The 26,949-nt window shown below is 37.6% G+C and overlaps 1 protein-coding gene across 1 annotated transcript; it reads right to left on the bottom strand.

Annotated features, from left to right (window-relative positions):
• Positions 1-1,313: 1,313 nt before the first annotated feature.
• Positions 1,314-26,949, bottom strand: LOC149823017 (pentatricopeptide repeat-containing protein At1g11630, mitochondrial-like). The gene is made up of 3 exons (XM_089980420.1): positions 26,928-26,949; positions 20,959-21,034; positions 1,314-2,468 (listed from the first exon to the last, which is right to left on the bottom strand). The coding sequence occupies exons 1-3, from the start codon at positions 26,947-26,949 to the stop codon at positions 1,430-1,432; spliced, it is 1,137 nt and encodes a 378-aa protein (XP_089836546.1). The 3' UTR covers positions 1,314-1,429.

Raw genomic sequence — 26,949 nt, forward strand, 5'->3', positions numbered from 1 at the left:
GTGTTACTGTGCTTCGGAGATTTTTTTTCTGTGAAAGGCTGAATTCATACTTTATACCGATATGTTATGAGTAATTGTATATATAGTTATATATATGTATTTATGTATATTCTGCAATATAATCTGAATTTTTATTAGTTGAATTTTTATTTTTCTATGAAAGAATGCATAGTTAATCTTGTTGATTAATTTTTTCTATAAAATCCCCAAAACATGTTAATTTTTTTTATGATGACATGATGTTTAGAAATTTGATTGTTAGTGATTTTGTTACTTAATTTTTTATTAAATGCTCATATTTTATTTCTTAGATACCTACATAGATCAAGTTGTTGCATTAATGTTATTTTTACATGTTAATCCTATGTCACATGGACTCTTCTAACAGGGCACTGCACCCACGTCACACCCGCACCTAGGCGTGTGCGACACTTGGACACAAATTCCTTTATGTTAGGTGAAGTCAACCACACTGAGGTCTATTTTTATCTATATTATATATATAAATACATAAATGCACACAAATACACATAGTGTTAACTTAAAACTGTTAAAAATTATATATATATATATATATATATATATATATATATATATATATATATATATATATATATATCCTCCCCACACCCCCGCACTCAATTTTTTTTAAAGTGCCGCATCGCCGCATCCGCACCCGCACCTATGTGACATAGTGTTAATCTCATATTTTTCGGTATTTATTTGAGATTTTCTATTTCTTATTGGTTGTTGCTTCATCAATAAAATATTTCTTTTATTTATTTGTATTTGTAGATATTTTTAAAGGGTTTTTTAAAGTTTTTTTTTAAAAATTGAGGCTTACCCTAGCTTTAATTTTTGGTGGAGCACTACACTAGGCCTCAACTCTTTTCACAACATTGATCCAGAGTTATCCCCAACGTGAATTGATTGGAAGAAATGCATGTGAATGATGGTACATTTTTCACGAGTCTATAACTATAAACAAGCACAGTATAAAACAGAAGCGAGCATCGGATATTGAATTTGCTAATCTGACATGCCTTGAGTAAACAGAGCAAGAGAAAAAGATAAACGGTTCCAGCTAAGTTGGAACTTCAGAGGCAAGATTTTTCAAACACTAGAAGTCGATTCAAAATTCCAAACCAAGAATACTGAGAAGCACGATATGCAGAGCCACTGTATAATAAATCTAAAGATTTTTTTCATTGATCTTTTCTATGAAAAGAGTGCTTACAAACAATCACCACTACAACATTGAAAATGAAAAAAACTAACCCTGATATGCATCAAGCAAAAACGCCAATGGCGGATCAGCATATGTATCAAGCAAAAACACCAAACTTCTGAATGAAGCAGAAGAAAAACTAGAGCTTTTACATGGGTTTACAGCACCGAGTCGTTGCATAGCAAATTGGCACGAGCTTAATCAACCTGGCATCTTCAAACTCGAACCGTAGTAAGTCTTTTCCGACCCGAGCTCGAAAAGTTTCTTGGCTTTCTCTTCTTGCGAAATTCCAACCAGCCTGTTGATAACGACCTGCAAAACCTCCACATCGATGAAGCAGTTCCTCTTCAAAGCTTCCTCACACAATTCACGAGCCATGTTTATATCATCTCCCTTGCAAAGAACAGGAATGACCGCTTCGTATATCGACCGATTCGCGATCAATTCACGCTTCTCCATTTCACAGAGCAGTTTCTTAGCTTCTTCCGCGTTACCCTCATCACAGTACCCCTTGATCAACACGTTGAAGCTAACCACATCCGGTTTCAACCCTCTAGACTCCAATTCATCGATCACCTTTACAGCCTCCGACGTCTTCCCGCCCGCGACCAATCCGCGCATCTTCGCATTGAAACTCTTCGTATCCGGCTCCACCCCGCAACTCCCCATCTCCGCCCAGACCTTCTCCACCTCTGACCGTCGATCCCCGCGATAGAACCAGTTCAGCAGAGTGTCGAAAGTGACCCAATTGGGACTAACCCCATTGTTCTTCATCTCTCCGAGCAAGGAGAACGCGAGATCGAGGTTACCCACCTCGCAGAACGCCCGGGCGAGGATGTTGTACGAGTAAACGTCCGGCTTAACCCCCAATTTCTTCGGCAATTCGCCGAAGAGCGCCCTGATCTTGTCGAAATCCCTCGAATGAGTGCAGGCGGTGAGCGCGGCGTTCATGGACTTCACGGTGCGGGGGCAGCCGAGGGCGGGGAGCTCGTCGAATGTCCGGAGGGCGTGCTCGAGCATGCCGGCGCGGCCGTAGAGGGTGATGAGGCGGATGTAGAAGCCCTCGGTGGCGAGGCGGGTGTGCTTCTTCTGCTCCTCGAGGATCTCCTCGATGCAGGAGAAGCGCTTCGCGGCGGCGAGGCGGAGGACGGTGCTTTCGTAGACGTTGTGCTTGCAGCGGAATCGATACTCCTTGGAGCACTCCTTGAACTTCTCCACGAGGCGCTCGTAGTTGCGCTCTCTGAAGATGTCGTTCACGGCTCTCTTCAGGCGGGCGTTGACGGAGGTGGTGGTGGCGGCGGTGGTGGCGGCGGTGGTGGTGGTGGTGGTGGTGGTGGCGGCGGTGGTGGTGGTGGTGCAGAATGAGCGAGGGAGGAGACGGAGAGGGGTTCGAAGGAGGCGAGAGAACGACGACGACATCGTGGCGTTCGTTCTTCTCTCCCGCCCGGAGGTTTAACGCAGAGAGAGAGAGAGAGAGAGAGAGAGAGAGAGAGAGGTCAGAGTTTAAGGGTTTAATGGTACCCCTTGTCACAAGGATCCTGCAATGTACTACCGTGTCGTGTCTTCTTGCGTACTACGGCAAACTGTATAAAAATAGTGTGTCCTGTGTCCTTTTAAATGTGTCCGGGTGACCATTGTTAACAGCGTTTGACTGCACTCACGGACGCAAGGGACACCGTCCCTGTCAAACAGAGGATGTGAGTCTGCGGTGTTCCTCGCATCTGCGAGATGCAGCGAACTCACCCCCTCTGGAAAGGTTGGGAGTTGGGACAGGAACTGTTTAAAAAAAAAAGTGTCCAGGACATACTGGACAGGGAGGCAAACACTCATAGGCCTACAAACCAACAACTTACAAGCTCAGTGAAGTCAATGTGACCCCATTTTTGAAACCCGACTAATAGGCCTCAACTTACATTGATCTCAGCCCACGCAGAATGTGAGCTCGGTGAGGTTTTCAAGCTCTCATATTTGGACAATTTTTACAATTTCTGTTATTTTTCTGTATTTATCAACAATTGGGGATGTAAGGGGTTCATGGGACTGAGCATCATAGATCATAGATCCAATTGTATTGGATCCAAGTTGTGGCTCTTAAATACCACACTTGGTGCCAACTTTGGAATATGCTGAATTAGAATTGGAACTTCTCCCTCTCTCCTCTTCTTTGTTCTCCTCTCTTTTCTTTTACGACACAAAAAAAAAATGAAGATTATTGTGGCGGGTATGGTTGTTTTCAGCATGGTGGGTGATGAAATGACATCTTTTTCAGGGGCATCAAATTCGATTTTGGATCACTTCGCCAACAGGTTATGTCTGACTCTTAAATTACATAATAGAGACGGGGTTGGATCTGCTTGTACTCTGAACTGTGCACAGTTACCATCTATATTGTTGCTGTCTTACTCTTATGTTCCTCTCTCAGGATGTATTTTGGTAATGTTGAATGGTGAATGTTCTCTCTTTTCTTTTACTTTCCTTGTCTATGCATTTCAGCACCTCTGCAAATCTGAGTAGAGAATTAACTCAATTGAGATCTCATTTGAGTAGGTCCAACTCTACATTCAAAAGTAGAACCTAATCTCCTTTAGCTGGTTGTTCTCCTTCATTTTACGCATCTACAGCAAGCTCAAACGGCGATCTAGAAAGTCTCTAGCTGCAAATCGTGATCAGAAGTTGTAGATTTGATCAATATCGAGTACAATTGCTCGATTGATCGATTGAGTGGCTGGCGATCTAGCAAATTTAGCCGATTGGGTGTTCAGGCTTTGATCTCCATTTTTCGACTATCAATTACTCATTTCCGACGATCAAACACGATCCGACTAGTCAGTAGTCACAAGCTTGATCCATCATCTGAGCACGAATTAGAACTACATTACGGTGGATCGGAGCTCCAGTTAATCGAAATAGATGACTACTCAACCGTGGAGGCTCAACACCCTGTCAGCGAGTCTTCTAGCCGATCTCTTGTGAATTCCGGCCTAATTAGCTCAGATCTGATTTAGATTTTGAGATCTGATCGTTCTGCAATGACTTCCCGACGATTTGGGAGTCACGCTGCAATTGAATCGAGGATCTGCTGCAGATCTGCAATTTCAGCCACTAGTGACGTTTTTGGAACTTTTAGCGACAATTCTGACTAACTCTAGCGAAATCCAGACGATCCAAATTTTTTCTGCAACCTACCCATCAAGACCTTTCCATCGGTGGTCTCAGATCATCAATAGGAAAAACTTTGCATGACGCCGAATTTCACCCGAGCCATGCACAACAGATACACACCTGAGTTTTCAGACATCGTTCGGTGACCCTTGGTGACGCACCAAGTACTGTCGGCATCCCTGACACACAGAGATTGAAGATCAACCATGCAGTTGCCTAGATTTCTGGTCAATTTTCTGGTAGACCTGTGTGAAGTTGATCGTTTGATCACAATAGCCTGACTATGCACAACAGGAACAGGAACACCTGGTGGACCTGTGTGAAGTTGGTCGTTCAATCGACCTTTCCGGCATTCCTACCACCTTTCTGTTGGTGCTCCTAGCATTTCTGTCGGCATAAGCCCTATTGAGCACCGTTTGGTCGAAGGGTTGTCGGTGGAATCTTCGCCAGTGAGGTTAGCATCTGTGACACCTCCTTGGGTGCACTCCCTAATAAGGCTAGCGCCAGTATTTATGTCGGCATTAGTACCAAACCCTTAAGACTCTGTTTGGGAGCCAGTGTTGGAGGAAGTTGCAAAAAGCCAAGGAAAGAAAATGGATTTGGGAGGAGTTGTGGACTCCTCTTTTGTTTGGAAGCATAAATAACTCCTTCAAGGATTCTAGCTTTCAACTGCTTAGGGTTATTCACCATGTTTGGAAATCTGTAGCATGGTATTTAAGTAGAAAATAATATAGAGAAAAGTTATATAATATTTAATTACATCATTGACATTTAATTTTTTAATAAACAAGTAATATTTAAATTAAACATAAAAATTAATTAAACCCACTACAATCTCAAGTATTCTAAAATAAGTCTAAAAAGTATGAACATTAAAAATAAAAGTTCATTACAATGAAGTATAATCAGTTTATTCAAAAGTCTCATTAAAAATATCTAATTTAGTCCGCATTTAGTCTCATATCTCCAAGTATCTATCCATGCTTCATATATATATATATATATATATATATATATATATATATATATATATATATGCAAGCAAAGATAAAAATACATTTGTCAGATGCTTATTCTAAGCAAGAAACTTTATAGCTTCATAAAACAACTCATTCTCAAGATTTGAGGCACATAATTCTTTTGTCACATTTTTTTGCATAGTAAAATTACAAGAACTAGTATGACCTTTTTGCATATCTCTACACATCCATGTCTCACCATTATCAACATCCATGCCTTGATAAGTATTAGTTTGGTAAACATGCAAAACTATGTACCAAATTGAAATATAACCGTAGACACCCAATTTTTCATGGATGTTCAGAAACCCCAGTAAGTCCCTTTGTCCTACCTTGAGACGGCACGCCTAAGATATTGACCAGACCTTAGGTCCTCCTATTCAGACCATTTGTCCCCTCGCACATACTGTCTTGCCCTATGACAGGACATTCTAGCCAAATCCAGGTATGGGATGACACAGACTATGTTGTCCTCGTCTTTCTGCCTTGGACGGCCAAGCCCTCTATCAGTATTATGTTAAACCAACCTAGTGAAAACAAGATTTCAGAAAAGAGAATTCAAGCCTAGAGGCACGTTCTTAAGATTGCTATCTTTAGAACTTCAATCGCCCCACTCCGGAAATTCCGAAGATGCGAAAAAGGGTTTTGTTACGACTGAGTTTCCAGGATACAACTAGGCTTGAACCTCAAGAGAGTCACTGCTTCGCAAGAACAGATGACCTCTACCACACATGAACTCTGCAAGCCAAACCGAGAAGAAAGAAAGGAGAAAACTGGAGAGTCAGAAATTCTGATATCCAAAAGACGAAAATAGAAGATATTTATAACCTTTTAGAGAGGCCAAAACGTTTTGCGATAAATGAGATTAAAGGCCATAATCTGACAGTTTGAAAATAGGATGAAAGGTACCTGAACGGTCACCCACCTTTGACTGTCAATCAAAAGCCTCCAAAACCGTCCAACAGTCACAAAGCGCCTTAAACTCAATATAAATGCTATTAAAACCTTTCAAACGGCCAGATGTCTCAAAACCGAAAAATCAAAATGGATATTTGCGCCTCATATGCACCTCGCACCGCTGCGAGCGTGCGAAGTGCAAAGTGCGCCATCAAAACGCCACATTGCACCTCAAGCGCCTTTGCGCACGCACGCGCGCGCGTGCGCGTGTGTGCGAATGGCGCGTCCGTTGCTGCACGATGCGCAGCAACGTCCGCAATCCACCTAAATACTCAAGGCTTACCAAAGTAAAGAATAGATTACAAACTCTCTATTTAAACCTCTTGAAAAACTTTTCTCTCTTAGATATGGGACTAAACTTTTTCAAAACACTTTTGGTAGTAACCATTAATAATTTAAAACTTTCCTAACAATCCCCCACTAGTTTTAAAATATATTTGGCTTGCATAGAAACTTATGCATTAGTGAGAGTGTCTGCATGACTTGAACCCCCACTATTTGAAAGAAAACCTAAATTAACCAAGGTGCTAAGTGGACTTACCTTGAACTTAGCTCCTTATATTGTTAACGGAGTTTTCAATTATACATCGGTTTCCAAAAGTTTGATTGTGTGGATTTCATGTTGGCACATTTAGAGCCTTGTGCTTTCCTGGATTCATGAGTGCTCTAGAGAATTGCCAATTCTCATAAGAAACGGCTCACATTTCTAAACTCATATAGGTGAGTTTGTCTAGTTGTACTGTAACACACACCTTAGCCTTAAGGACTACAAACTCATTAAGATCTATTAGCTCAACCCTCATATTAGTTACAGCTCATGAGCACACATCAGTAATGGGCTTACATAAATATGCTCAATATCTGTCATTCACCAATTCGTTTCCCATTGAACCTATGCATGTGGGATCTCCAACGCTCTAGGTTGGGTATCCTTAGGTGATGACTTAATTGGCTTAATTCCCATTCCCCTCGATGTTTTATTGATGACATCTCTCGAAAGGCCTTTCGTAAATGGGTCTGCCAAATTTTGACATGACTTCACATATTTCAATGAAATAATATTATCATCAATCATTTGTCTTATAAAACTGTGTCTTAGACTAATATGTCTAGACTTCCCATTGTATTTCATATTACCTGCTTTACATATAGCTTATTGGCTATCACAAAACATTGAAATAGCAGGTATAGGCTTCTCACCTAGTGGAATATCCACTAGCATATTCTTAAGTCATTCAGCTTCTCTACAAGCAGATGCCAAAGCAATAAACTCAGATTCCATTGTAGAATGAGTTATACAGGTCTGTTTCTTATACCCCCATGCAATTGCTCCTCCTCCAAGGGTAAAAACCCAACCACTCGTAATCTTCAAAGTCAGTATTCCAACTTGCATCACTATACCCTTCAATAACAGCAGGAAACTCGGTATAGTGAATTCCATAGTCTAAAGTATGCTTTAGATATCTAAGAATCCTGTTCACTGCATTCCAGTGTTGATGACCAGGATTATTAGTGTATCTACACACTTTACTCATTGCATAGGCAATGTCAGACCTTGTGCAGTTCATTGCATACATAAGGCTACCTACAACACTGGCATATTTTAATTGTTGAACACTAGCACTATCATTAGGAGTCAATTTCATATTTGGATCATATGGGGTGCATGCTGGTGAACTATTAAGATATCCATACTTTGTAAGAATTTTCTCAATATAGTGTGATTGACATAATATAATGCCATTTTTATTTCTTATTATTTTGATTCCTAAAATAACATCTGCAACACCCAAGTCTTTCATACAAAACAAGGAAGATAAAAATCTTTTTGTTTGATTTATGCATTCACTATTGTTACCCAAAATAAGCATATCATCAACATATAAACAAATAATAATAATTGAGCCACTATCTACTTTACTGTAGACACATTTGTCCGCATCATGAATTTTAAAACCATTATGCACCAGAGAACTATCAAATTTTTCATGCCATTGCTTAGGGGCTTGCTTTAATCCATATAAGGATTTCTCAAGTTTGCAAACTTTGCGCTCTTGCCCTAGCACTACAAAACCTTCAGGTTGCTCCATATATATCTCTTCATCTAATTCTCCATTCAAAAAGGTTGTTTTCACGTCCATTTGATGGATTTGAAGCTTATATATGACAGCCATGGCAATCAGAATTTTAATAGTAGATATTCTGGTTACAGGAGCAAAAGTATCAAAATAATCAATACCTTCTTTTTGTTTAAAGCCTTTTGCAACCAAACGTGCTTTAAATTTATCGATTGTACCATCAGCTTTTAATTTCTTTTTGAAAATCCATTTGCAGCCAATAGTTTTGCAACCAACAGGTAAATCCACTAATTTCCAAACATTATTAGACATAATTGATTCTATTTCATCATTAATAGCTTCTCTCCAAAAGGCAGCATCTTGAGAAGACATAGCCTCTTGAAAAGACACAGGATCATTCTCAATTAGAAATGTATAAAAGTCAGAACCAAAATTAGTTGGTTTTCTAATGCGTTTACTGAGTCTAACTTCAGTTTCTGGTTCATCAACACATTCATTAGAATATTCAATCATGTCATTTACAGGAAGTTCATCTACTATAATCCGGCTGCCATCAAGAAGAGAATCAAATGCATTTTTATGTTCTATGAAAGATGCATCTCTAGATTCTACAATAACATCATTAACAATGTCCAAAAATCTATATGCTTTACTATGTTCAGCATACCCAACAAATGCACATTTAAATGCTTTAAGTCCAACCTTCTTCATTTTCTTTTCTGGAATTTTAACATATGCTAAACAACCCCAAACACGAAAATAACTAAGATTAGGTTTCTTACCAAAACACAATTCATAAGGTGATTTATCAGATTTGGAATAAGGAACTCGATTAAGAATATAACAAGCAGAAAGTATAGCTTCTCCCCATAAGTTGGAATGCAAACCCGTATTAAGAAGCATAGCGTTCATCATTTCTACAAGTGTTTTGTTTTTCCTTTCTGCTACTTCATTCTGTTCAGGAGTTCTAGGAGCTGACGTTTGATGGATAATACCATTATCTTCACAGAATTTATCAAATTCTCCACCTAAGTATTCACCTCCTCTATCTGTTCTTAAATGTACAATCTTTGTTTTAAACCTATTTTGTACTTCAGCTAGATAAAGAAGAAATTTGGAAAATGCTTCAGATTTATGTTTCAATAAATAAACATAACAAAATTTTGAGTAATCATCTATAAAGGTAATAAAGTACCTATTGCCACCACGACTCAAAACATTATCCATCGTACACACATCAGAATGCACTAATTCAAGCAATTTATAATTCTTTTCTACACTAGGAAACGGGAGTCTAGTTAGCTTAGTTTAAATGCATGTCTCACACTTATGTTTATGTTCTATTTTCACATGACAAGGAAGAAGACCAAAGTTATTCATATTATGAATGCAACGAGAATTTATATGTCCTAATCTTGAATGCCAAAGAAAATAAGAGTCAACCATATAAACAGAAGTAGTATCTTCATTTATGCTCATCTTGAACATACCACCAGTGGCAAACCCTTTTCCTACAAAGATTTTCCCTTTGGTCACAGTTACAATCCCAGACTCAATAACAATCTTAAAACCATTTTGTGACAGGAGATCTGCAAAGATTAAATTTTTCTGAACTTCTGGAGCATAGTGGACATTCTCAAGTGTTAGGACTTTCCCGGAGGTGAACTTAATTTCCACACTCCCTTTTCCCAGCACTTTAGTTGAGGAAGAGTTTTCCATAAAGAGATTGCATCCCTCCCCCACTACTTCATACGACTTGAACAAGTTTCTGTCGTTTGCCACATGAACAGTGCTTCCAGTATCCAGGTACCAGTCCTTATTTGCAGCCACCATAAAGGTTTCAGAGATTACAGCAACTAGCCTCTCCTCTGACTCATTTGGCTTAGGACCAGTCCTCTTCCGTTCTCTGCATTCTCTAGCAAAATGGCCAAACTTGCCACAAACATAGCAACTAATTTTCTTTTTATCAGTTGGCTTTTTCCCTTTCACAAAATTCTTTTTGATTTTCTGGGTTTTCATGATTTTGCCACCCTTGTTACTAACAAAATTCACTTTAGGATAACCTTCTTTAGGACTCGAATTTTTTTTGTCATGAAGACGAGTCTCTTCCTCAATTCGGATGTCCTTAAGAAGGCCATCTAAAGTGATTTTCTCATTTTTATGTTTTAGGTGATTCCTATATTCTTTCCAGGAATCCGGCAGCTTTCCAATGATGACAGCAACTTGGAAGTCATCATCAAGATACATACCTTCTCCTTTGATCTTATAGGCCAGTATTTGCATCTCATGAATTTGAGCAAGTATAGGCTTATCATCAACAATAGAAAAATTAGCATACTGATCTACTATAAACCTTTTGTTACCAGCATCTTCTGCATTGTACTTGATCTCGAGAGCATTCCACAACTCTCTAGCCGACTCCAATGGTGAATACAGGTCAAAGAGTGAATCGACTAAAGTGTTCAGGATATGCCCTTTGCATCTGTAGTTGTCACTATGCCACTTCTCTCGCTCTTTCTTCTGTTCTTCTGTCTCAACTTCTCCAGCAACGACAGTGGGACAAGACTTTTTGAGGACATAGTCGATATGCAGTTCGGACAGCAAGAAAGATACCTTTGATTGCCACCGCTTGAAGTTTGACCCATCAAATCGATCGAGTTTTTCAAGGTCACGGTTAAGCAGATTGATGGAGTTGGATGTCGAACCAGAGGCCATAAGTGAAGTTCCAAAATTGTTAAACCAACCTAGTGAAAACAGGATTTCAGAAAAGAGAATTCAAGCCTAGAGGCACGTTCTTAAGATCGCTATCTTTAGAACTTCAATCGCCCCACTCCGAAAATTCCGAAGATGCGAAAAAGGGTTTTGTTACGACTGAGTTCCCAGGATACAACTAGGCTTGAACCTCAAGAGAGTCACTGCTTCGCAAGAACAGATGACCTCTACCACACATGAACTCTGCAAGCCAAACCGAGAAGAAAGAAAGGAGAAAACTGGAGAGTCAGAAATTCTGATATCCAAAAGACGAAAATAGAAGATATTTATAACCTTTTAGAGAGGCCAAAACGTTTTGCGATAAATGAGATTAAAGGCCATAATCTGACAGTTTGAAAATAGGATGAAAGGTACCTGAATGGTCACCCACCTTTGACTGTCAATCAAAAGCCTCCAAAACCGTCCAACTGTCACAAAGCGCCTTAAACTCAATATAAATGCTATTAAAACCTTTCAAACGGCCAGATGTCTCAAAACCGAAAAATCAAAATGGATATTTGTGCCTCATATGCACCTCGCACCACTGCGAGCGTGCAAAGTGCGCCATCAAAACGCCACATTGCGCCTCAAGCGCCCTTGCGCACGCACGCACGCGCGTGCGCGTGTGCGCGAACGGCGCGTTCGTTGCTGCACGATGCGCAGCAACGTCCGCAATCCACCTAAATACTCAAGGCTTACCAAAGTAAAGAATAGATTACAAATTCTCTATTTAAACCTCTTGAAAAACTTTTCTCTCTTAGATATGGGACTAAACTTTTTCAAAACACTTTTGGTAGTAACCATTAATAATTTAAAACTTTCCTAACATATTATCCTATGCCACTTGTCTACCCATCCTATCCAAGGTTGGGCTTGGACGACATAGTTGTGTTGTCCTGCCATTGGGACAACACAATGTTGTGTCGTTCTGCCCTTGGATGGCACAACATTGTGTTGTCCTACCCTTGGGATGGCACAATAGTGTGTCATTCTGACCCTCCTGTTCTTGTGCTGGACGATAGAGCTATTTTGTCGTCCCTATGTTGGATGTTAGAGTTATTCTGTTGCCTTGTTCCTATTTATCTTGTCTAGCTAGGTTGGCGTTACAGTAATGTCGTCCATCTTTGGGGATGACACACCTAGTGTCGCCCAAGTTTAGGGATGGCACAAAGCCTTTTGTCGTCCAATACACCGAATGTGTGGATAATCCATTTGGATTATCCCTATCTAATCTCTAATTGTTACATCCCTTTTTGCACATCTTTCAGAGATGGGAGACTGTTCCAAATAAGTCTTATCCCCATTTGTGATATACTTGAACCCATTCAAGTTGGATCTAGACCAAGAAGAATCTAGCAATCCATATCTTATTCAAAACGCTATAAATAGGGGCCACCTCTAGAGTCTGGTCATATAGAAATCCCATATTTAAGTGTTGGCCCGGAGAAGAAACCTACCCAAGCCCTGCCTATACTCTATCCCAATGCCATTGAAGAACCTTCGTACCTACGCAGAGGTGTTGTCGAAACAAAAAAAGCCAAAAAAGTTGAACGAACTCTCAAACCCAAAAAGGTGATTTTCGGATCATTCATTCTTTCATTTTAATTTTTATTATTTTAAAGAATAAATACTAATATACTTTAATCTTTATTGCATATTCGAGTGTCTCGATGGTGCAATTTAGGCTACAGAGATCAGAGAACTTGCCTAGACCCTACCTTCCTGTCAGATGGAGGATGATCAAAGCTCGTATACAGCGTCCTCACATTTCTAAAAAGGATTTCAACAAATTCGGGTAAGTTATTTCTTTCTTAACTTCCAAAATTTTTATCAATAGTTTTTGGCAATCACGGTAGGATGTCATATATTTCTTGATTTGTCATAGTTAGAAGTGCATTGTCGAGAGTATTTGGGTCCTAACTAACCCAAAAATACTTATATTTCCATTTTTTCCTAGTTTGAACGGTAAAAATCCCTTTTGTCATCCATACTTTGTCGTATATTAGGTTTTGCCGACTGATACTTTGTCGTCCAGCCACTTTGCCATCTGGCATTATTGCCTTTTGCATAACCTGGTTTGCAGGGTTTTTGCCATTTTCCACCTCTGCAGACCCTACCGTCTAGCAAAAACCCTAATTCAGGGCTTGTCGTTTGGTTGGATCCCATGCTTTGCCATCTGGTACTTTTGTTGTCTATAGACCTCGGTCTGCAGGGATTTGCCATCTGCAACCTCTGCAAACCCTATCGTTTGGCAAAAAACCCTAATTCGGGGTTTGCCATATGGTAGCAGTGTCATCTAATAGTCTTTTGTCATCTGATGGCTTTTTCATCCATCTATCTTTGTCGTCCAATGTAAAACTGTAAAAATCTTATCGTTCTTGCCTTTGTACGAATGTTTGATTTGATTTTCTGGTAGATTTTATTTTGTTTTAGGGTTTTTAGTTGCCTTTATTATGAATATTAGTTTTTTTGTATTGGATGCATGCATAAATATTAGGCTTAGGTTTTCTCACATTTTAGAAATGCTTGCTGGAAAGAATTAATGTCACTTAGAAAATAGAAAAATATCACCTCTAGCAAGTTAGGGTCTTGATTGAGATATTATTTGATTTATTGTGTGCTCTCTATTTTGTATCCCTTCCTCTCTTAAGTTAGAGCCCCTCTTTTATTTGAGTTTTTCAAAAAATCTCTCGTCTTATCGTTTGGATCATCGGCCTTTAAATTGTTAGCCTGAGTATATCGATGGTGGTACCATTGGAGCCGGATAATCCACATTAGTACCTTTAAGTTTTTAGCTTGGGTATATCGGTGTGGATTCGAGAGAGAACCTTGAACTCGAAGAGACCTTGCAGATCTGTGGATACATCTTTCGAGAAATAATAGGTTACATGTTGGTTTTTTAAAATCTCTCGCTATTTGTTTGAGCCTGTGTGAACCAATTGTTTAAGTTATCATGAATACTCGATCCAAAACCTAAAAATTACAAATATAATACATCACAGTGGAACCACCTTTAGAGAATCCTACATAAGGTATGTCACCCCATATGATGCAAAACATCATATTTGATGAGGATCCATAAGAGAGGATTCATACTAACAATCTTGATGAGTCTATGAATAATCGGAAAAGGCCCCAATGTTCTTTGAGTCCAGCACTGTAACACCCTAAGATTTTTAACCCAAAAAATTTAAGTACTTTTTTTTCAGCAAAAACATTTTTCAACATTTTAGATAAAAAACCTTGGAAGAGTTATGGGTTGGTCAATCACACAAGTATTGAATTTTTATAAAAAGGGAATATATCAATTCAAACTTTCATTGTAGCTCATACAATATTGTTTAATAGGCAAATGACAGATACTAAAGTTCATAAAACAAAATAATAGAAGTTCCAAAATCCAGTCTTCAGGAAAGGAAAATGGTTTGGCTTCCTTGTTCTGCCACAGCTCCCCGTCGTCGCCCTGAAAATTCATTCAGTTCCTGTAATTGTGTAGTGGGTAAAAACAATACCCTAATAAGAATACAATGACAAAGTACATGCATATGAAAATAGGCATACATAAAACATCATTTTTCAAACATAAACAACTATCAAGTTATTAATAAATCACAGAACCACTAGAAAACTCAATTCAATACTTATGCATGATCAAGGATGTTATACATGACTTACCAAAGCAATAGAGTATCCATCTATGACATGAGTGACTTAAAATTCTTTCATCTAGGTGATCTTTCTTAAATGATGTGTGTTATGCTTTGACAGAATGCGCAATACACTTTTGTTCCTCTTGTTAACAATCTTTATGGGGATGATAGACAAAATCCGGATTGAAGACACTACCAAGGGGTACATTCAAACAATTTGTGTCTTATTATCTTGGCCTTGCACATCTTTTTCGATCCTAGGTAAATGATGAAACTTTTTTAGAGAGAAATTCCAACACTCTCAACCTGATATATCAGTATTTTTCTTCAGTTGAAGCCTCATTCACTACCACCCCGTGACATCGGTGGTAGCTATTCCCTATCTTCGTAGTTGGGGAAGCAACCCTCCATGCTTTACAATTCCCCACGAAGCTAAATGTACCACTTACTTTCTCATTGTAAGCAACATGAGAACTAACATTCACTTTCTTAATTAGTTAATTCTCATGACATATGTACTGAAACAATACTTTCAAACTTTTCAATGGTCTCCATAGAGCACAAGTACGCATGATTTTCTTTTAACTTATCACAAAGTCATTGGCCACCACTTCGAGGCACAAACATTAAAAAATTTTTTCACAGGTTCTAAGTACATATGGCATTTCTAACTGTCTTGTGAGTCATAGTGTCTCAGAATAAAGCATTAACACATACTTTCTTTGCATTCATCAATTAACACATGTGTCTCACATTTTTATCATGATGCATTTAACATTATAATAATTCACATCATGCACTAACCATACATTTGATTGTCACACAATATACATCACACAAAAATAACTTTTCTTATTTGAATAAGCACACTCTTTTATAAGGTATATTATTCATTTCATACTTATCAAGTCATCTTTATGATATGTCTTTAACCATCCATTCAGGTTATGTTCAAAAATGCAATTCACATACCAGAAACTAACATAAGCCTTAATCTTTCACATAATGAAAATATGCAGCTTTAAATCACATAGACAAATCAAATGTTGCTAAACTTCATCAAAACTTACATCATATACAAAAATTCAATTTAAATCAAAATTATTTTTTGAGCTAATTTAATTAATTAATATATCATATATAATTTAATTTACTGATTTACCATATCATTTTTCATAAATCCATACTTTCAAAATCATAGATTAAAAAGCTTGAAGTCATACATATAAATCATTTTTCACAAAAATCTAAATCTCAACTCGCATGCCACTATGTAGTTCACAAAACACTTATGTCGTTATATATGTATTTTTTTTATAAAATACCTTGAACAATGCCATTGATTTAGAACAAACATTAAACCCAATCTGATTTTACTAGAAATCCATTTTTAACATTCAGTCATGAGTTATAAATCTGATTTAATGAAAATAATTATTTTAAGCCAAATCACGTTTTGCATATATTTTTTTTCTAAAACCAGACCGTGGGTGGGAGTTTTAAGAAACTCCAAAAGTCTTCTTTTATATATTTTTTTCTTCCACATGTTTAGTAACTTCCCCCCATTCACGTGAATGGGGGTGTGGTTCAACCCACCTCTTTTAGCTATTGTAATAGCAACCCGCCATCTTTAAAAAAAAAGTTTTGGCTTTATTAACTTTTCTTATCTTTTTTTTTTTGTTCAAGTGGGGTTCGCTAGAGAGAACGCCCTCCTCTCTTTAATGTCTATTCTTCTTCTCTCTTTTATTAACATGTAAATATATATATATATATATATATGTGTGTGTGTGTGTGTGTGTGTGTGTGTGTGTGTGTGTGTGTATACATGTTCCTATACTTATGTAATTATTTCAATGCTTTATAAAATCCATCTCATGTATATAATTATTTCATACTTTATAAGATCCATATTAAATTTTATATTTAGTACTACTTCTATTTTAATCTATATCATTAAAGTTTGGATCCATGTTGGATCCAGTCCTATGTACATTGATCCATACACATACCGAAATCAATTTGGATTTTGGATCTTAGGTTCTAGATGCAATTTGAATCCTTTCGAGATCTTAATCCAATTACCAAAATTCGACTCTTATATATAATATTTTTTTCTATATTCTTTATTCAAATCTCAGATTTACCTATGAACTCGATTCAAGTACTGGATCTGTTTTCCATAAATAGTGAATTTTAGATATTTTTGGTATTGGACCAAGATCCAAATCTCTGTAGATTTTCACTCTACAAAATTAAATTTTTTTAATTAAATTCTTTTTAAAACACTTTAATTTTTTCAGAAATTTGCGGGTCTTACATCGGTACCCTCATCAATCTTGTAAAGTCATCCATGCAGAATATGAGATGGGTAATTCTAGAACGAATGAGTCTACCAAAAGATAAATTCTAAAGACCTCACATTTTGAAGCTTGGTTCAAAGAAAGACACCCTCATCAGTCTTGTAAAAGTCTTCATGCAGGTTATAAGAAAGACAACTCTAGCATAGGTGAGACTAATAGGAGACGAACCCATAGGACATCGCATTTCAAAGCTCAGTCTAAAGAAAGGGATGTGCTAACACAAGCCATATAGAACATAGAGAGGATAGAAGAAAAAATGAGAGAGATTCAAAAGCAACTAAAATAAAAGCAGACACAAGCCTATAGAAGAGTCAAAAGAGCCCAAGAGTTAGAATGCGATGCATGCCTACAAGAGAGATAAGAGAGCCCAGGAGTCAGATTTAGAAAGGGGTTATAGCCAGTATAATGAATCTCAGACATCTAACTTGGATAAGAGAATCCGCAAACCTAAGTTGGCTCACTCAGTCTAGACTACATCCTTAGAATCAAACAAAAAAATGAAGTCTTTAGAGGTCATGGTCCAAAACCTTAGTAACAAAATGAAATACATGGATCTGGATAAAAAAAGTACTCTATAAATGATTTCTTGCCCGAGGGGTGTGATGATAACGATGAGGACACTCCCCAAAGTTTTAAAAATTCAGTGAGAAGGGGCACCCAAGGACTCACATGGTCATATTCATGGGCAGTGTAGCCAAATATCGAAACAACGATAGAAGGCTAATCAACTAGTCCCCCAAGAATCTAGAGGGAGAGGCTCTGGAATAGTTCACAACCTTGAACCTCCAACAGGCCAGGGAATTCAAACAAATCATGAACTTGTTCATGGACTATTTTCACTTTAACTTAGAGGCTCTTTCAACCATCAGTCATGAGTTCATAAACACATGGTAGTCCATGGCTAATAGGATAAAGGAACCAATATCAGACTCACATGCTCTAATGATAGTTATGAACTACTTCTCTCAACCTCTGAAGAGTCTGATCTATATGGCTCATGTTAAAACATATGTTAAACTCGTTAAAAATGCTATCGCCTTTGAGGTGGGCATCAAAAGAGGAGTGTATGATGAGTTCCTAAAGCGCAACAAAGACAATAATATATATATAGGAAGTTAGACTCATCTAAAGGCCAACTCAACATTATGAGAATCTCAGAATAGGACTTTCGAAAGAACAATAATCTGAGATAGAAGGTAGGTTACTAGAAGGCCAACCCAAAGAAGCAGAAGGAGAATGGTATGTGACAAGAGTCATCCATCAATATAGTAATTTTTGCTTGGCAAGCCTTCATATGCAGTAATTATTCTTGTATGATGCCCCTAGTTCTCCAAATCTATTATCAAGGAAGGAGAATGGTACAAGAAAGAGAAATTTTATCAGAGGACCAAGAAAATCCTCATAAAATTAGTCAGATAAACGTGATTCATCTAGGCTCACCAGACAACAACCACATCAGGGCTTCTCTCCCAGCATCCTACCGCAGGGATACCATCACAAGGAAGGACAACCTCCTTGCACTATCCCTAAAAAAAAAGTGACAAGAATATGGGGTTAGTCAGGTCACACAGTCAGGATGGAACTACCAAGTAGAGGCCCTGAAGTGACCATCATCTTTATTGTCTTACCAAATCACCACTCTGCCAAAATCTGGTAGAGAGACAATAGAGAAAATCAAGGAGACAGAGAAAAGGAAAATGCAATATTGAGGCATAATTAGCAAAGACATTGACAGTCTTTAGACTCAGGATCCCTATAGCTAGACTCTTCGATATATTGTGATGAATGCAATGATCTTTTATGATATGTAGCGGGATTCATGCATTTATAGCAGAGTTGGTAGCCCGTGACAACTATGACTGATTGATCATATAAGGTCAGGGATTTTTTTCTTCTTCTAAAAAATTAAAACATTCCTAACAAGTTGATTCATATACTTGAGATTTCTACATTTTAGACTTTTCTCCTCCTAGGTTGGCCTAAGATAGTGATACTTGGCTTTATTAGAATTTTTTCCTCTAATTTTTCCTCAGTTTTAAGCGACTAGTTATAGGAACATGAGATTGGTCTCAAGGCATTCATATTTGGTCTAATGGTCCTTACTAAGGCTTGAATTTTGAAGGAATAGGATTTGATGAAAACACATTCAAGTACACATCTTGCTCCTAGGTAAGTTCTCTAGAGTCTTTGTCTTTAGCTCGAAAGGAGCTTATTCCTTACTTTTGTCATCCTTTGACCTGAGAGGTAAAACAATAGGTTATTCTTTTTTTCTTGAAATTCTCTTTGTTTTTTTAGTGTTTAGTTATGTGTTTATTGAAGTTTTCTTTGTTTTTTGAGTGTTTATTTGTTTTTTATCTTTCAAAATTTTCATTTTCTTTGTTGTGTTATTGGAATGTGTTCACTTGATTTTGTTGCTAGTTATTGGTTCCTTCGCTAATTTTATTTTAGCTCCAAAGATTAGCCTCTGAGGTGAATACAGTTTAATTTTTTATTTCCTACTTTGTGACAATTTTTTATACTGCAAATGTTCTTCTATTTCAAGAAATCCAATTTAAAACACAGGATGTTCTTTGTTGGTTTGTCACCGAGTTATTTGTGCACCAGGAACTGCTTAAAGAAACTTGAACTAGAATGAAATGAGCTTGATAGTTTGCAACCCAAGTCTTGGAAGTATGGTGTTCAAAAGCAAACTAGTACTTTAGTTTTATGTAATCTATAATTTCATTTTTGTTTTTTCTAATGTGGTTGTTCCCTTCACGTCTTTCACAATACAACAACTATGCTATGTGCTCCACTTATTGTCCCATTAGTTTGTCGTTAGGTTTATTTTCAACTGAAAATCTTAATTAGTTGATGCAATGTGTCAGATTAGCCCATTGTGGCTATGTCACCAATTATGAGGAAAAACTCTTGGCTTTATTGAGATATTCTTTCCTTCTAAACCCCAAGGTCATTATTTTTTCAAAGGGCAAGCTTCTAATAAATCTCATTATTTTGGTTTCATTGAAATCAGATGAATGTTTTTCTAAGAACTGTAACAACAATAAAACAATAGTAGTATGTGTTATGCAGTTTTTCATTCTTATTATGCAAAACTGCCTCAAATTTTAGTACTCAATCTTGAATCTCAATGATCGACATAGAAAGTTCTATCAATATGAAAGTTGCTTCCAAGTTGATCTCCTATGCAAAACAAGAATAAAAATCGACCAAGATTTTGTTGAGAGGACCATAACGTGGCACTATATATGTCATTCATAGGGCAAGCTGCAGCAGGACAATGGTTGGGCATGCTCAAGGGAATCTTATCTGATCCTAAGAATAAAAGAACAGAGAACCAAGGATTACAAGTGTAAATTTTGGTAGCTTTTTCAATTAAAGTTTGCATGTCCTGTGAGAAAATTTGTAGAACATCTAGCACAAAAAAAAAGTTGAAACACATAAAACATTTTAGCAACCCATTGTTGGAAGGTATCCATCAAGTCTCATTTATCACTTCATAAGTTTCCTTTCTCATAAAAACATGATTTCTTTCTTTGTTGCTTGATTATGATGTAGGAGTATGAAATCAGATTCATAAGTTAAAGAAGGATCATTGGTACTTAAGCTTCAATTATGGTACTGGTTTTGTCTAAGAAAAAATAGGAAGCAATTTGTTGGATTTATGAATATAGATTCATATTGGTAAGCTTCAGGTAACTATAGCATAGATAGAAATAAATTAAAAAAGGGACCAACAGAAATGACACCAACTGTTTTTGTGCAGAATAACCCATCTGGGAATCACCAAACTCCAGTTTGACATCAGCAAGAAGTTGATAAACCTTCACTATAACAAAGAACATCTTAATCAAGCAGAAAGCTAGATATGATTTCAAAATGTTCAGAATTATGTGATCTATACATAAATGATGTGATGTGATTTAGTTTTTGCATCCCAAGATTGGTTATCCCGTGATTTGAAATGATTAAAGGTTTTGGATATAGTGCACACTAAGATTGGTTATAATGTGCTTGCAATCTTAGTCTGTTATTGTTGATAAAAAAAAATTGGAAGTTGGGAAAGAAATAACTTACCCGAATTCGCTGAAATTTTTTTTATGTGGGGATGTTGTATACGAGCTTCGATCATCCTTTGCCTGATGGGAAGGTAGGATTCATTCAAGTTGTTTGATCTTTGTAGCCCAAATTGCACCATCGAGACGTTTGAATATGCAATGAAGATCAAAGTGTATTAGTATTTGTTCTTTAAAATAATAAAAATTGAAATAAAATAATGAATAATCTAAAAACCACTTTTTCGGTCTTGAGGGTTTGTTTAGTTTTTCAATTTCTTTTGTTTCGACAGCACCTCTGTGTAGGTACGAGTGTTCTTCAATGACGTTGGAACAGAGAAAAGGCAGGGCTTGGGTAGGCTTCTTTTTTAGACCAACACTTAGGTATGAAATTTTCAGATGACCAGGCTCTAAGTGTAGGCCCCTATTTATAGAGTTTCGAATGAGATATGGATCATTAGATTCTTTCAGGTCTAGATCCAACTCGAATGAGTTCAGGTCTATCCCGAATGGGGATAAGACCTATCTGAAATAATCTTCTATTTTTAATAGATGCGCAATAGAGGATAAACAGTTAGGGATGAGATAAGGATAAGCTAAATAGTTTATTCTCACAGTCGATGTATCGTACAACAAAAGGCTTTTGTTGCCCATCGACTAGACGACAAAGTCATTTTGCCATCTCTAAACTTGGATGACATTAGGTGTGTCATCCTCAAAGATGGACAACATTATTGTTTGTTGTCTCAACTAGATGGGACAAATGGGAACATGATGGCACAATAATAGCAGAACAACTGTGTCATCTATCAAAGGGATGGTTGAACAACTCTGTCATCCAACACAGGAACATGACGGAGACAAGAGGGTCATGACGACATAGTGTTGTGCCATCTCAAGGGTAGGATGACAAAATGTTGTGTTGTCATAGGGGTAGGATGACACAACTATGTCATCCAATCCCAACCCAAGTCAAAGGGGTAAACATGTGGCATATGACAGTACGAACAGAGGGCTTGGCCATCTGAGAAAGGAAGATGGGGATGGCATAGTCTCTGTCATCCCATACCTAAATCTGGCTAGAGCACCTTATCCCAGGGCAAGACAATTTGTCTCAAGGGACAAAGAGTCTGAACAAGAGGACCTAGAGTCTGGTCAATATCTCAGATGTGTTGTCTCAAGGTAGGACAAAGAGACTTATTGGGTTTTTTGGTCATCCATAAAAAAATGGGTGTCTATAGTTGTCCCCTCTTTGTCATTAATTGAATGTGATTTGATTTATGACAGAGAAATAGGCGCCCCTAAAATTTGAAACACTGGGTTGTCGAGATCGTTCTTAGTCTCCCCGAATGAGGTCGGGCAAGTTTTTAAACACTACTAGGTTTTGAAGACTGTTTGAGTCCTACCGAACGAGGTTAAGCTAGTGTTTTTAGCGAAAAACTAGGTTGTCAAGACTGCGTTTGGTCTCGTCGAATGAGGTTAGGACAGTTTTTGAATACCACTAGTTTTGCGGACTATTTGGGTTTCACTTAACAAGGTTGTGCCAGTGTTTTTGGAGAAAAATTGGGTTGTCGAAACGTGCAATGCTAGGTTTTAAAAATCACTAGGTTTTGAGGATCGTTTGTGTCTCGTTGAATGAGGTCGAGCTAGTGTTTTTGAAAAAAAACTGAATTTTTTGGATTGTGCTTAGTCTCGCAGGACAAGGTCGATGTTAGTTTGAAAATCACGGGATTTTAGGAACCGTTCGGGTTCTACCAAACGAGGTTGGGCTAGTGTTTTTAGTGGAAAACTGGGTTTTCAAGATTGTGCTTGGTCTTATCGAACAAGGTCGGTGCTCGCATCTGAAGGGAGGAGTTGGACTCTCGAGACCGTTATGGGTTTCATGGACCGAGGTCAGATTAGTTTAAGAACAACTGGATTGACAAGACCATTTGGTAGTTTTGCTGAGTGAGGTAGGTGTCAATGCAGAGACAACTAGATTTTTTAGACCATTTGGCAGTCTCGTCAAACGAGGTCGGTGCCAGTGTGAAAAGAAAAAGAATTGGGATATAGAGACCATTATGGGTCTTGCCGAATGAGGTCAGGCCAGTTCATAAACAACTTTATTTTTATTAGAGAGAAAAAAATTTGAGTTTCTAGCAGCGATAGCATAAGAGGATTATAGCTCGCTTTCATGCCTTTTAGGCTCGTTTTGATTTTTGATGCCTTTGTGAACAATTTTTCTTTGTGAGAATATGTGGAGGCAAACATCAAGAGTCTTACACCTCTTGTGGGTTCATAGATAGGGTAGAGTTGCCCTAGTAAGGGCTTATGATGGAGGTGTCCTTCCTAAGATGATCAATTTAAGCATGAGACTATCTGCTCCTAATTAATGAAAAGAATCAGGCATGGTTCGGTCAGATGGCACCGAAGAGAGGGCAAATTTCTCCAGATTTTCAAAGAGCACCAGAAGGCAGTATAAGTGATCTTAAAGAATGTCAAAATCCCTCCAAGCACTCAGCCTGAAAGATTAGTGGCCCTCGTCTCTAAGGTTATGACTTAGATATTGATTACCTTCTTAGATGATGATTTGACTAAGCCATTGACATCCCACACGAAGGCTTTGTACATAACTTGCAAATCAATGGGATGTCAGTTACCAACTATTTGGTGGACGAGGGCGGTGGAATAAATATTTTGAGAGCAAAATTGGAAAAACATGTGATCCAAATCAACAAATATGATGTTAATGCCACCACTATAATGGGGACCATAATACTAGATGCAGTGATAGGTCCCATTATTTAGAAAACATTCTTTCTTGTGGTGGATATGCCACCATCGTACAACTTTTTGTTAGGAAGGTCATGGATTTATGACCTTAAAATTGTCCTCTCCATATTCCACCAATGCGTGAAGATTTCATAGCAGGATCAAATTGTGGTGGTGTATGCGAATGATCTGACAATCAGGATAGTGCAACCTACCTATGTTGTGCAGACCGGAGAAGCATATCGATATGCCAACCGTTTGGATGAAAGAAGAGGCAACATCATCATCAAGTTCAATCATGAATATAGCATCGCCCAACTCTAGTCAGGTGTCAGATAGAGACAGTTTCAAGAGGTCCAAGGTCTTTAGGCTTGGAGGGAGGATAGATTACTCCCATATCAAATATCACCTCCAATACCAATGAATTTTAAAATATATTAATAGGTAGAAAATGACCCTTGCATATGGGGTATGAACATTTTAAAGTACTGAGAAAGAATCATCAGGGTACAAGAGAGCCTCTCACAGCAGTACCCAAGGTGGGAACTCAGGGTCTCGACTATAAGAACCCCAAAGAAAATAAAGATAAAAAAGTGCTCACCCGAATCATGAAGGAACATTTCAGGAAGGTGGTCACTATTGTCAGCTCTGTGGGGGTCGTCAGAGCAGATGATAAAGGATTAGCTTTCTCTTTGAATGAACTCAGCCTTGGGACTCAAGATTCGAGCAATGATTTGAACTCTATCATGCTCAAATCATGCTCATGGCATGGCTCCGACACGTCAGAACTGAACCACAACGGTATGAAGGGACAAGGATATCCCACATAGATCGTTATCCCATGACCCCAGGTAAGCCTCAAAACCTGGATTCTATAAAAAAGTCTTAAAAAAATGAGAAATCCTAGAAAAATAAAAAAGTTTGCAAAATCCAAAAAAAAAATCAAAAATCCAAAAAGTCAAGAAAATTCAAAAGAATTTTCTTAACTTGGGGTCCAAGCTACTCACTTTGTTGCAGGAGTATGTTATTCTTGTTAACAAGACTAAAGAAGCCTTTGTCAAACTCCTTTCTTTGTTTTCTCTGATCATTCCCAACGATGCCTTCATGTCCAAATCATGTGAGGGTATGTCAAAGGGGTATGAACCTATCTAAAACTCAAGGATAGGGCATCATAATGTCATTCAAAGTCAAAATCTCTTGGGCAAGAAGAAACCTCTAGCAGCCAAGCATATAAATCTCAAACTGGCTCGACCTCATTCAATAAGACCCAGAGGGTCTTGAAAGCCTGGTTTACCTCTGGACACTGGCTCGACCTCGTTCCACAGAATCCACAATGGTCTCCACACACTAGTTGTCCTTGAATTGGTTTGACCTCATTCGGCAAGACCCAAACAACCATAACAGTTCAGTTCACTTTGACTCCAACAGTCACAGGAAGAGGATAAAGCTTCATCATGATGCAAGGCATAACGTTGAAAGATCATTAAAGGTCAAAGATCTTGTCTCAAAATGGATCCAACTCTCTTCAAAATGGTCATTCCACCAACTATGTTTTTGCACCCGAAAGTCTACCATATAAGACATCCAAGTTTTGGGAGAAGATAAAGAAGTGACATAGTGAGGCTAAGGTATTTTAATCCAAGAATTTTAGTCCAAGAGCATATAAAGATGAATTATAGGGTATGAGATCATTATCAATGTATAAATGTAGGAGCTTATGAAACTCATATAGGCAACCAACTCTCCAAGAAAAGAGTTGGGTGTTGAATACCTTTGTTGCAAATCTGCTTTATAAGTTGCCCCTCCTTAAGAAGTATTTTTCTTTTATCTTGATAAGAAATAACATTGAAAAATGATGAAAATAAAAAGTAAAGCATAAAAAAAGAGCAGTGCCCCTTTTTTGGATTGAAAATAACATTGATTAGATTCATGTGTTGAATTTGTTGTACCTTATTGTTTCAAAAATATAAATGTTCACTTATAAATAATTAGAACTTGGTGAGGATTATATTGGATCGATAAATTGTTTTAGTTGCTTTTTATATGTATTTTTTATGTGTACTTTGTTTTTTATACACAGGAAATATAAATTGTATCACGTTCTCGATATTTATGTTTTAAACAATTTTTAAATTTTTATTATTATTTGTGACGGATATTATCCGTCGCTATTTACTATCGGTGTCCAATTTAGCGACAAATTAGGGACGAATATTAGTCCATCGCAAAAGTGAATCGGCTAATATTTTTGCGACGGATTTTAATTCGTTGCTACAATAACGATAAAATTAGCAACGAATTAAAATTCGTCGTCAAACCAAAATCTTTGTATATTAATGATGGCCTTGCGACGAATCATAACATTTGTTAATTCATCGCAAATTAGTGACAGAATTTATGAGAGATAGTTTCAGTCGCTAATTAGCGACTATAATTTTACGATGAAAGTTATCCGTCTCTAAGCTGATACTAATCTGTCGCTAAACTGTTTAGCGATGGATTGAGGTCGTCGTTAATCCACAGATTTCTTGGAGAAAACAATGTTGGAATAGGAAACAATGAGCCGCATGAAGGAGCATCAACATATATATAGATAAAGGAGATTTACTAAGGTAATGACAGTAAAACAATGTTTAAAAGGAGATTGATTGAAGATGGTGCAATAAAAAGTGTTTAAAAGGGAGATTTACTGTGGTAAATGGAGTAAACAAATGTGAACCATCGGAATTTCAGCGAGCCACTGGATTCCCTGTGATTTCTAGAGTCCCAAATACCTCTTATCTATGTAGGGACTTGAAATTTGAAATAGTGGGGATTTGGAGTTGACGGATTACCTGACGTGATTCACGGTTTTCTCAAATCCTCATCCCAATCAACCTCTTAACTTTTTTATGGTAGTCCAACTCAGATAACTACCTTCCATTACACCCCACCCCAT

This window comes from Nuphar pumila, chromosome 11 (assembly GCF_984573655.1).
Source record: "Nuphar pumila chromosome 11, dmNupPumi1.hap1.1, whole genome shotgun sequence".
In the NCBI taxonomy this organism is placed as follows: Eukaryota; Viridiplantae; Streptophyta; class Magnoliopsida; order Nymphaeales; family Nymphaeaceae; genus Nuphar; species Nuphar pumila.

Excerpts from the sequence above, each read along its gene's own strand:
- LOC149823017 (XM_089980420.1), bottom strand. The coding sequence starts at position 26,949 with ATGGGGTGGGGTGTAATGGAAG. Across the intron at positions 21,035-26,927 it reads GGGGTGGGGTGTAATGGAAG|TGAAGGTTTATCAACTTCTT; the intron begins GTAGTTATCTGA and ends TCTTTGTTATAG. Across the intron at positions 2,469-20,958 it reads GGTTATTCTGCACAAAAACA|AGAGCGCAACTACGAGCGCC; the intron begins GTTGGTGTCATT and ends CGACATCTTCAG.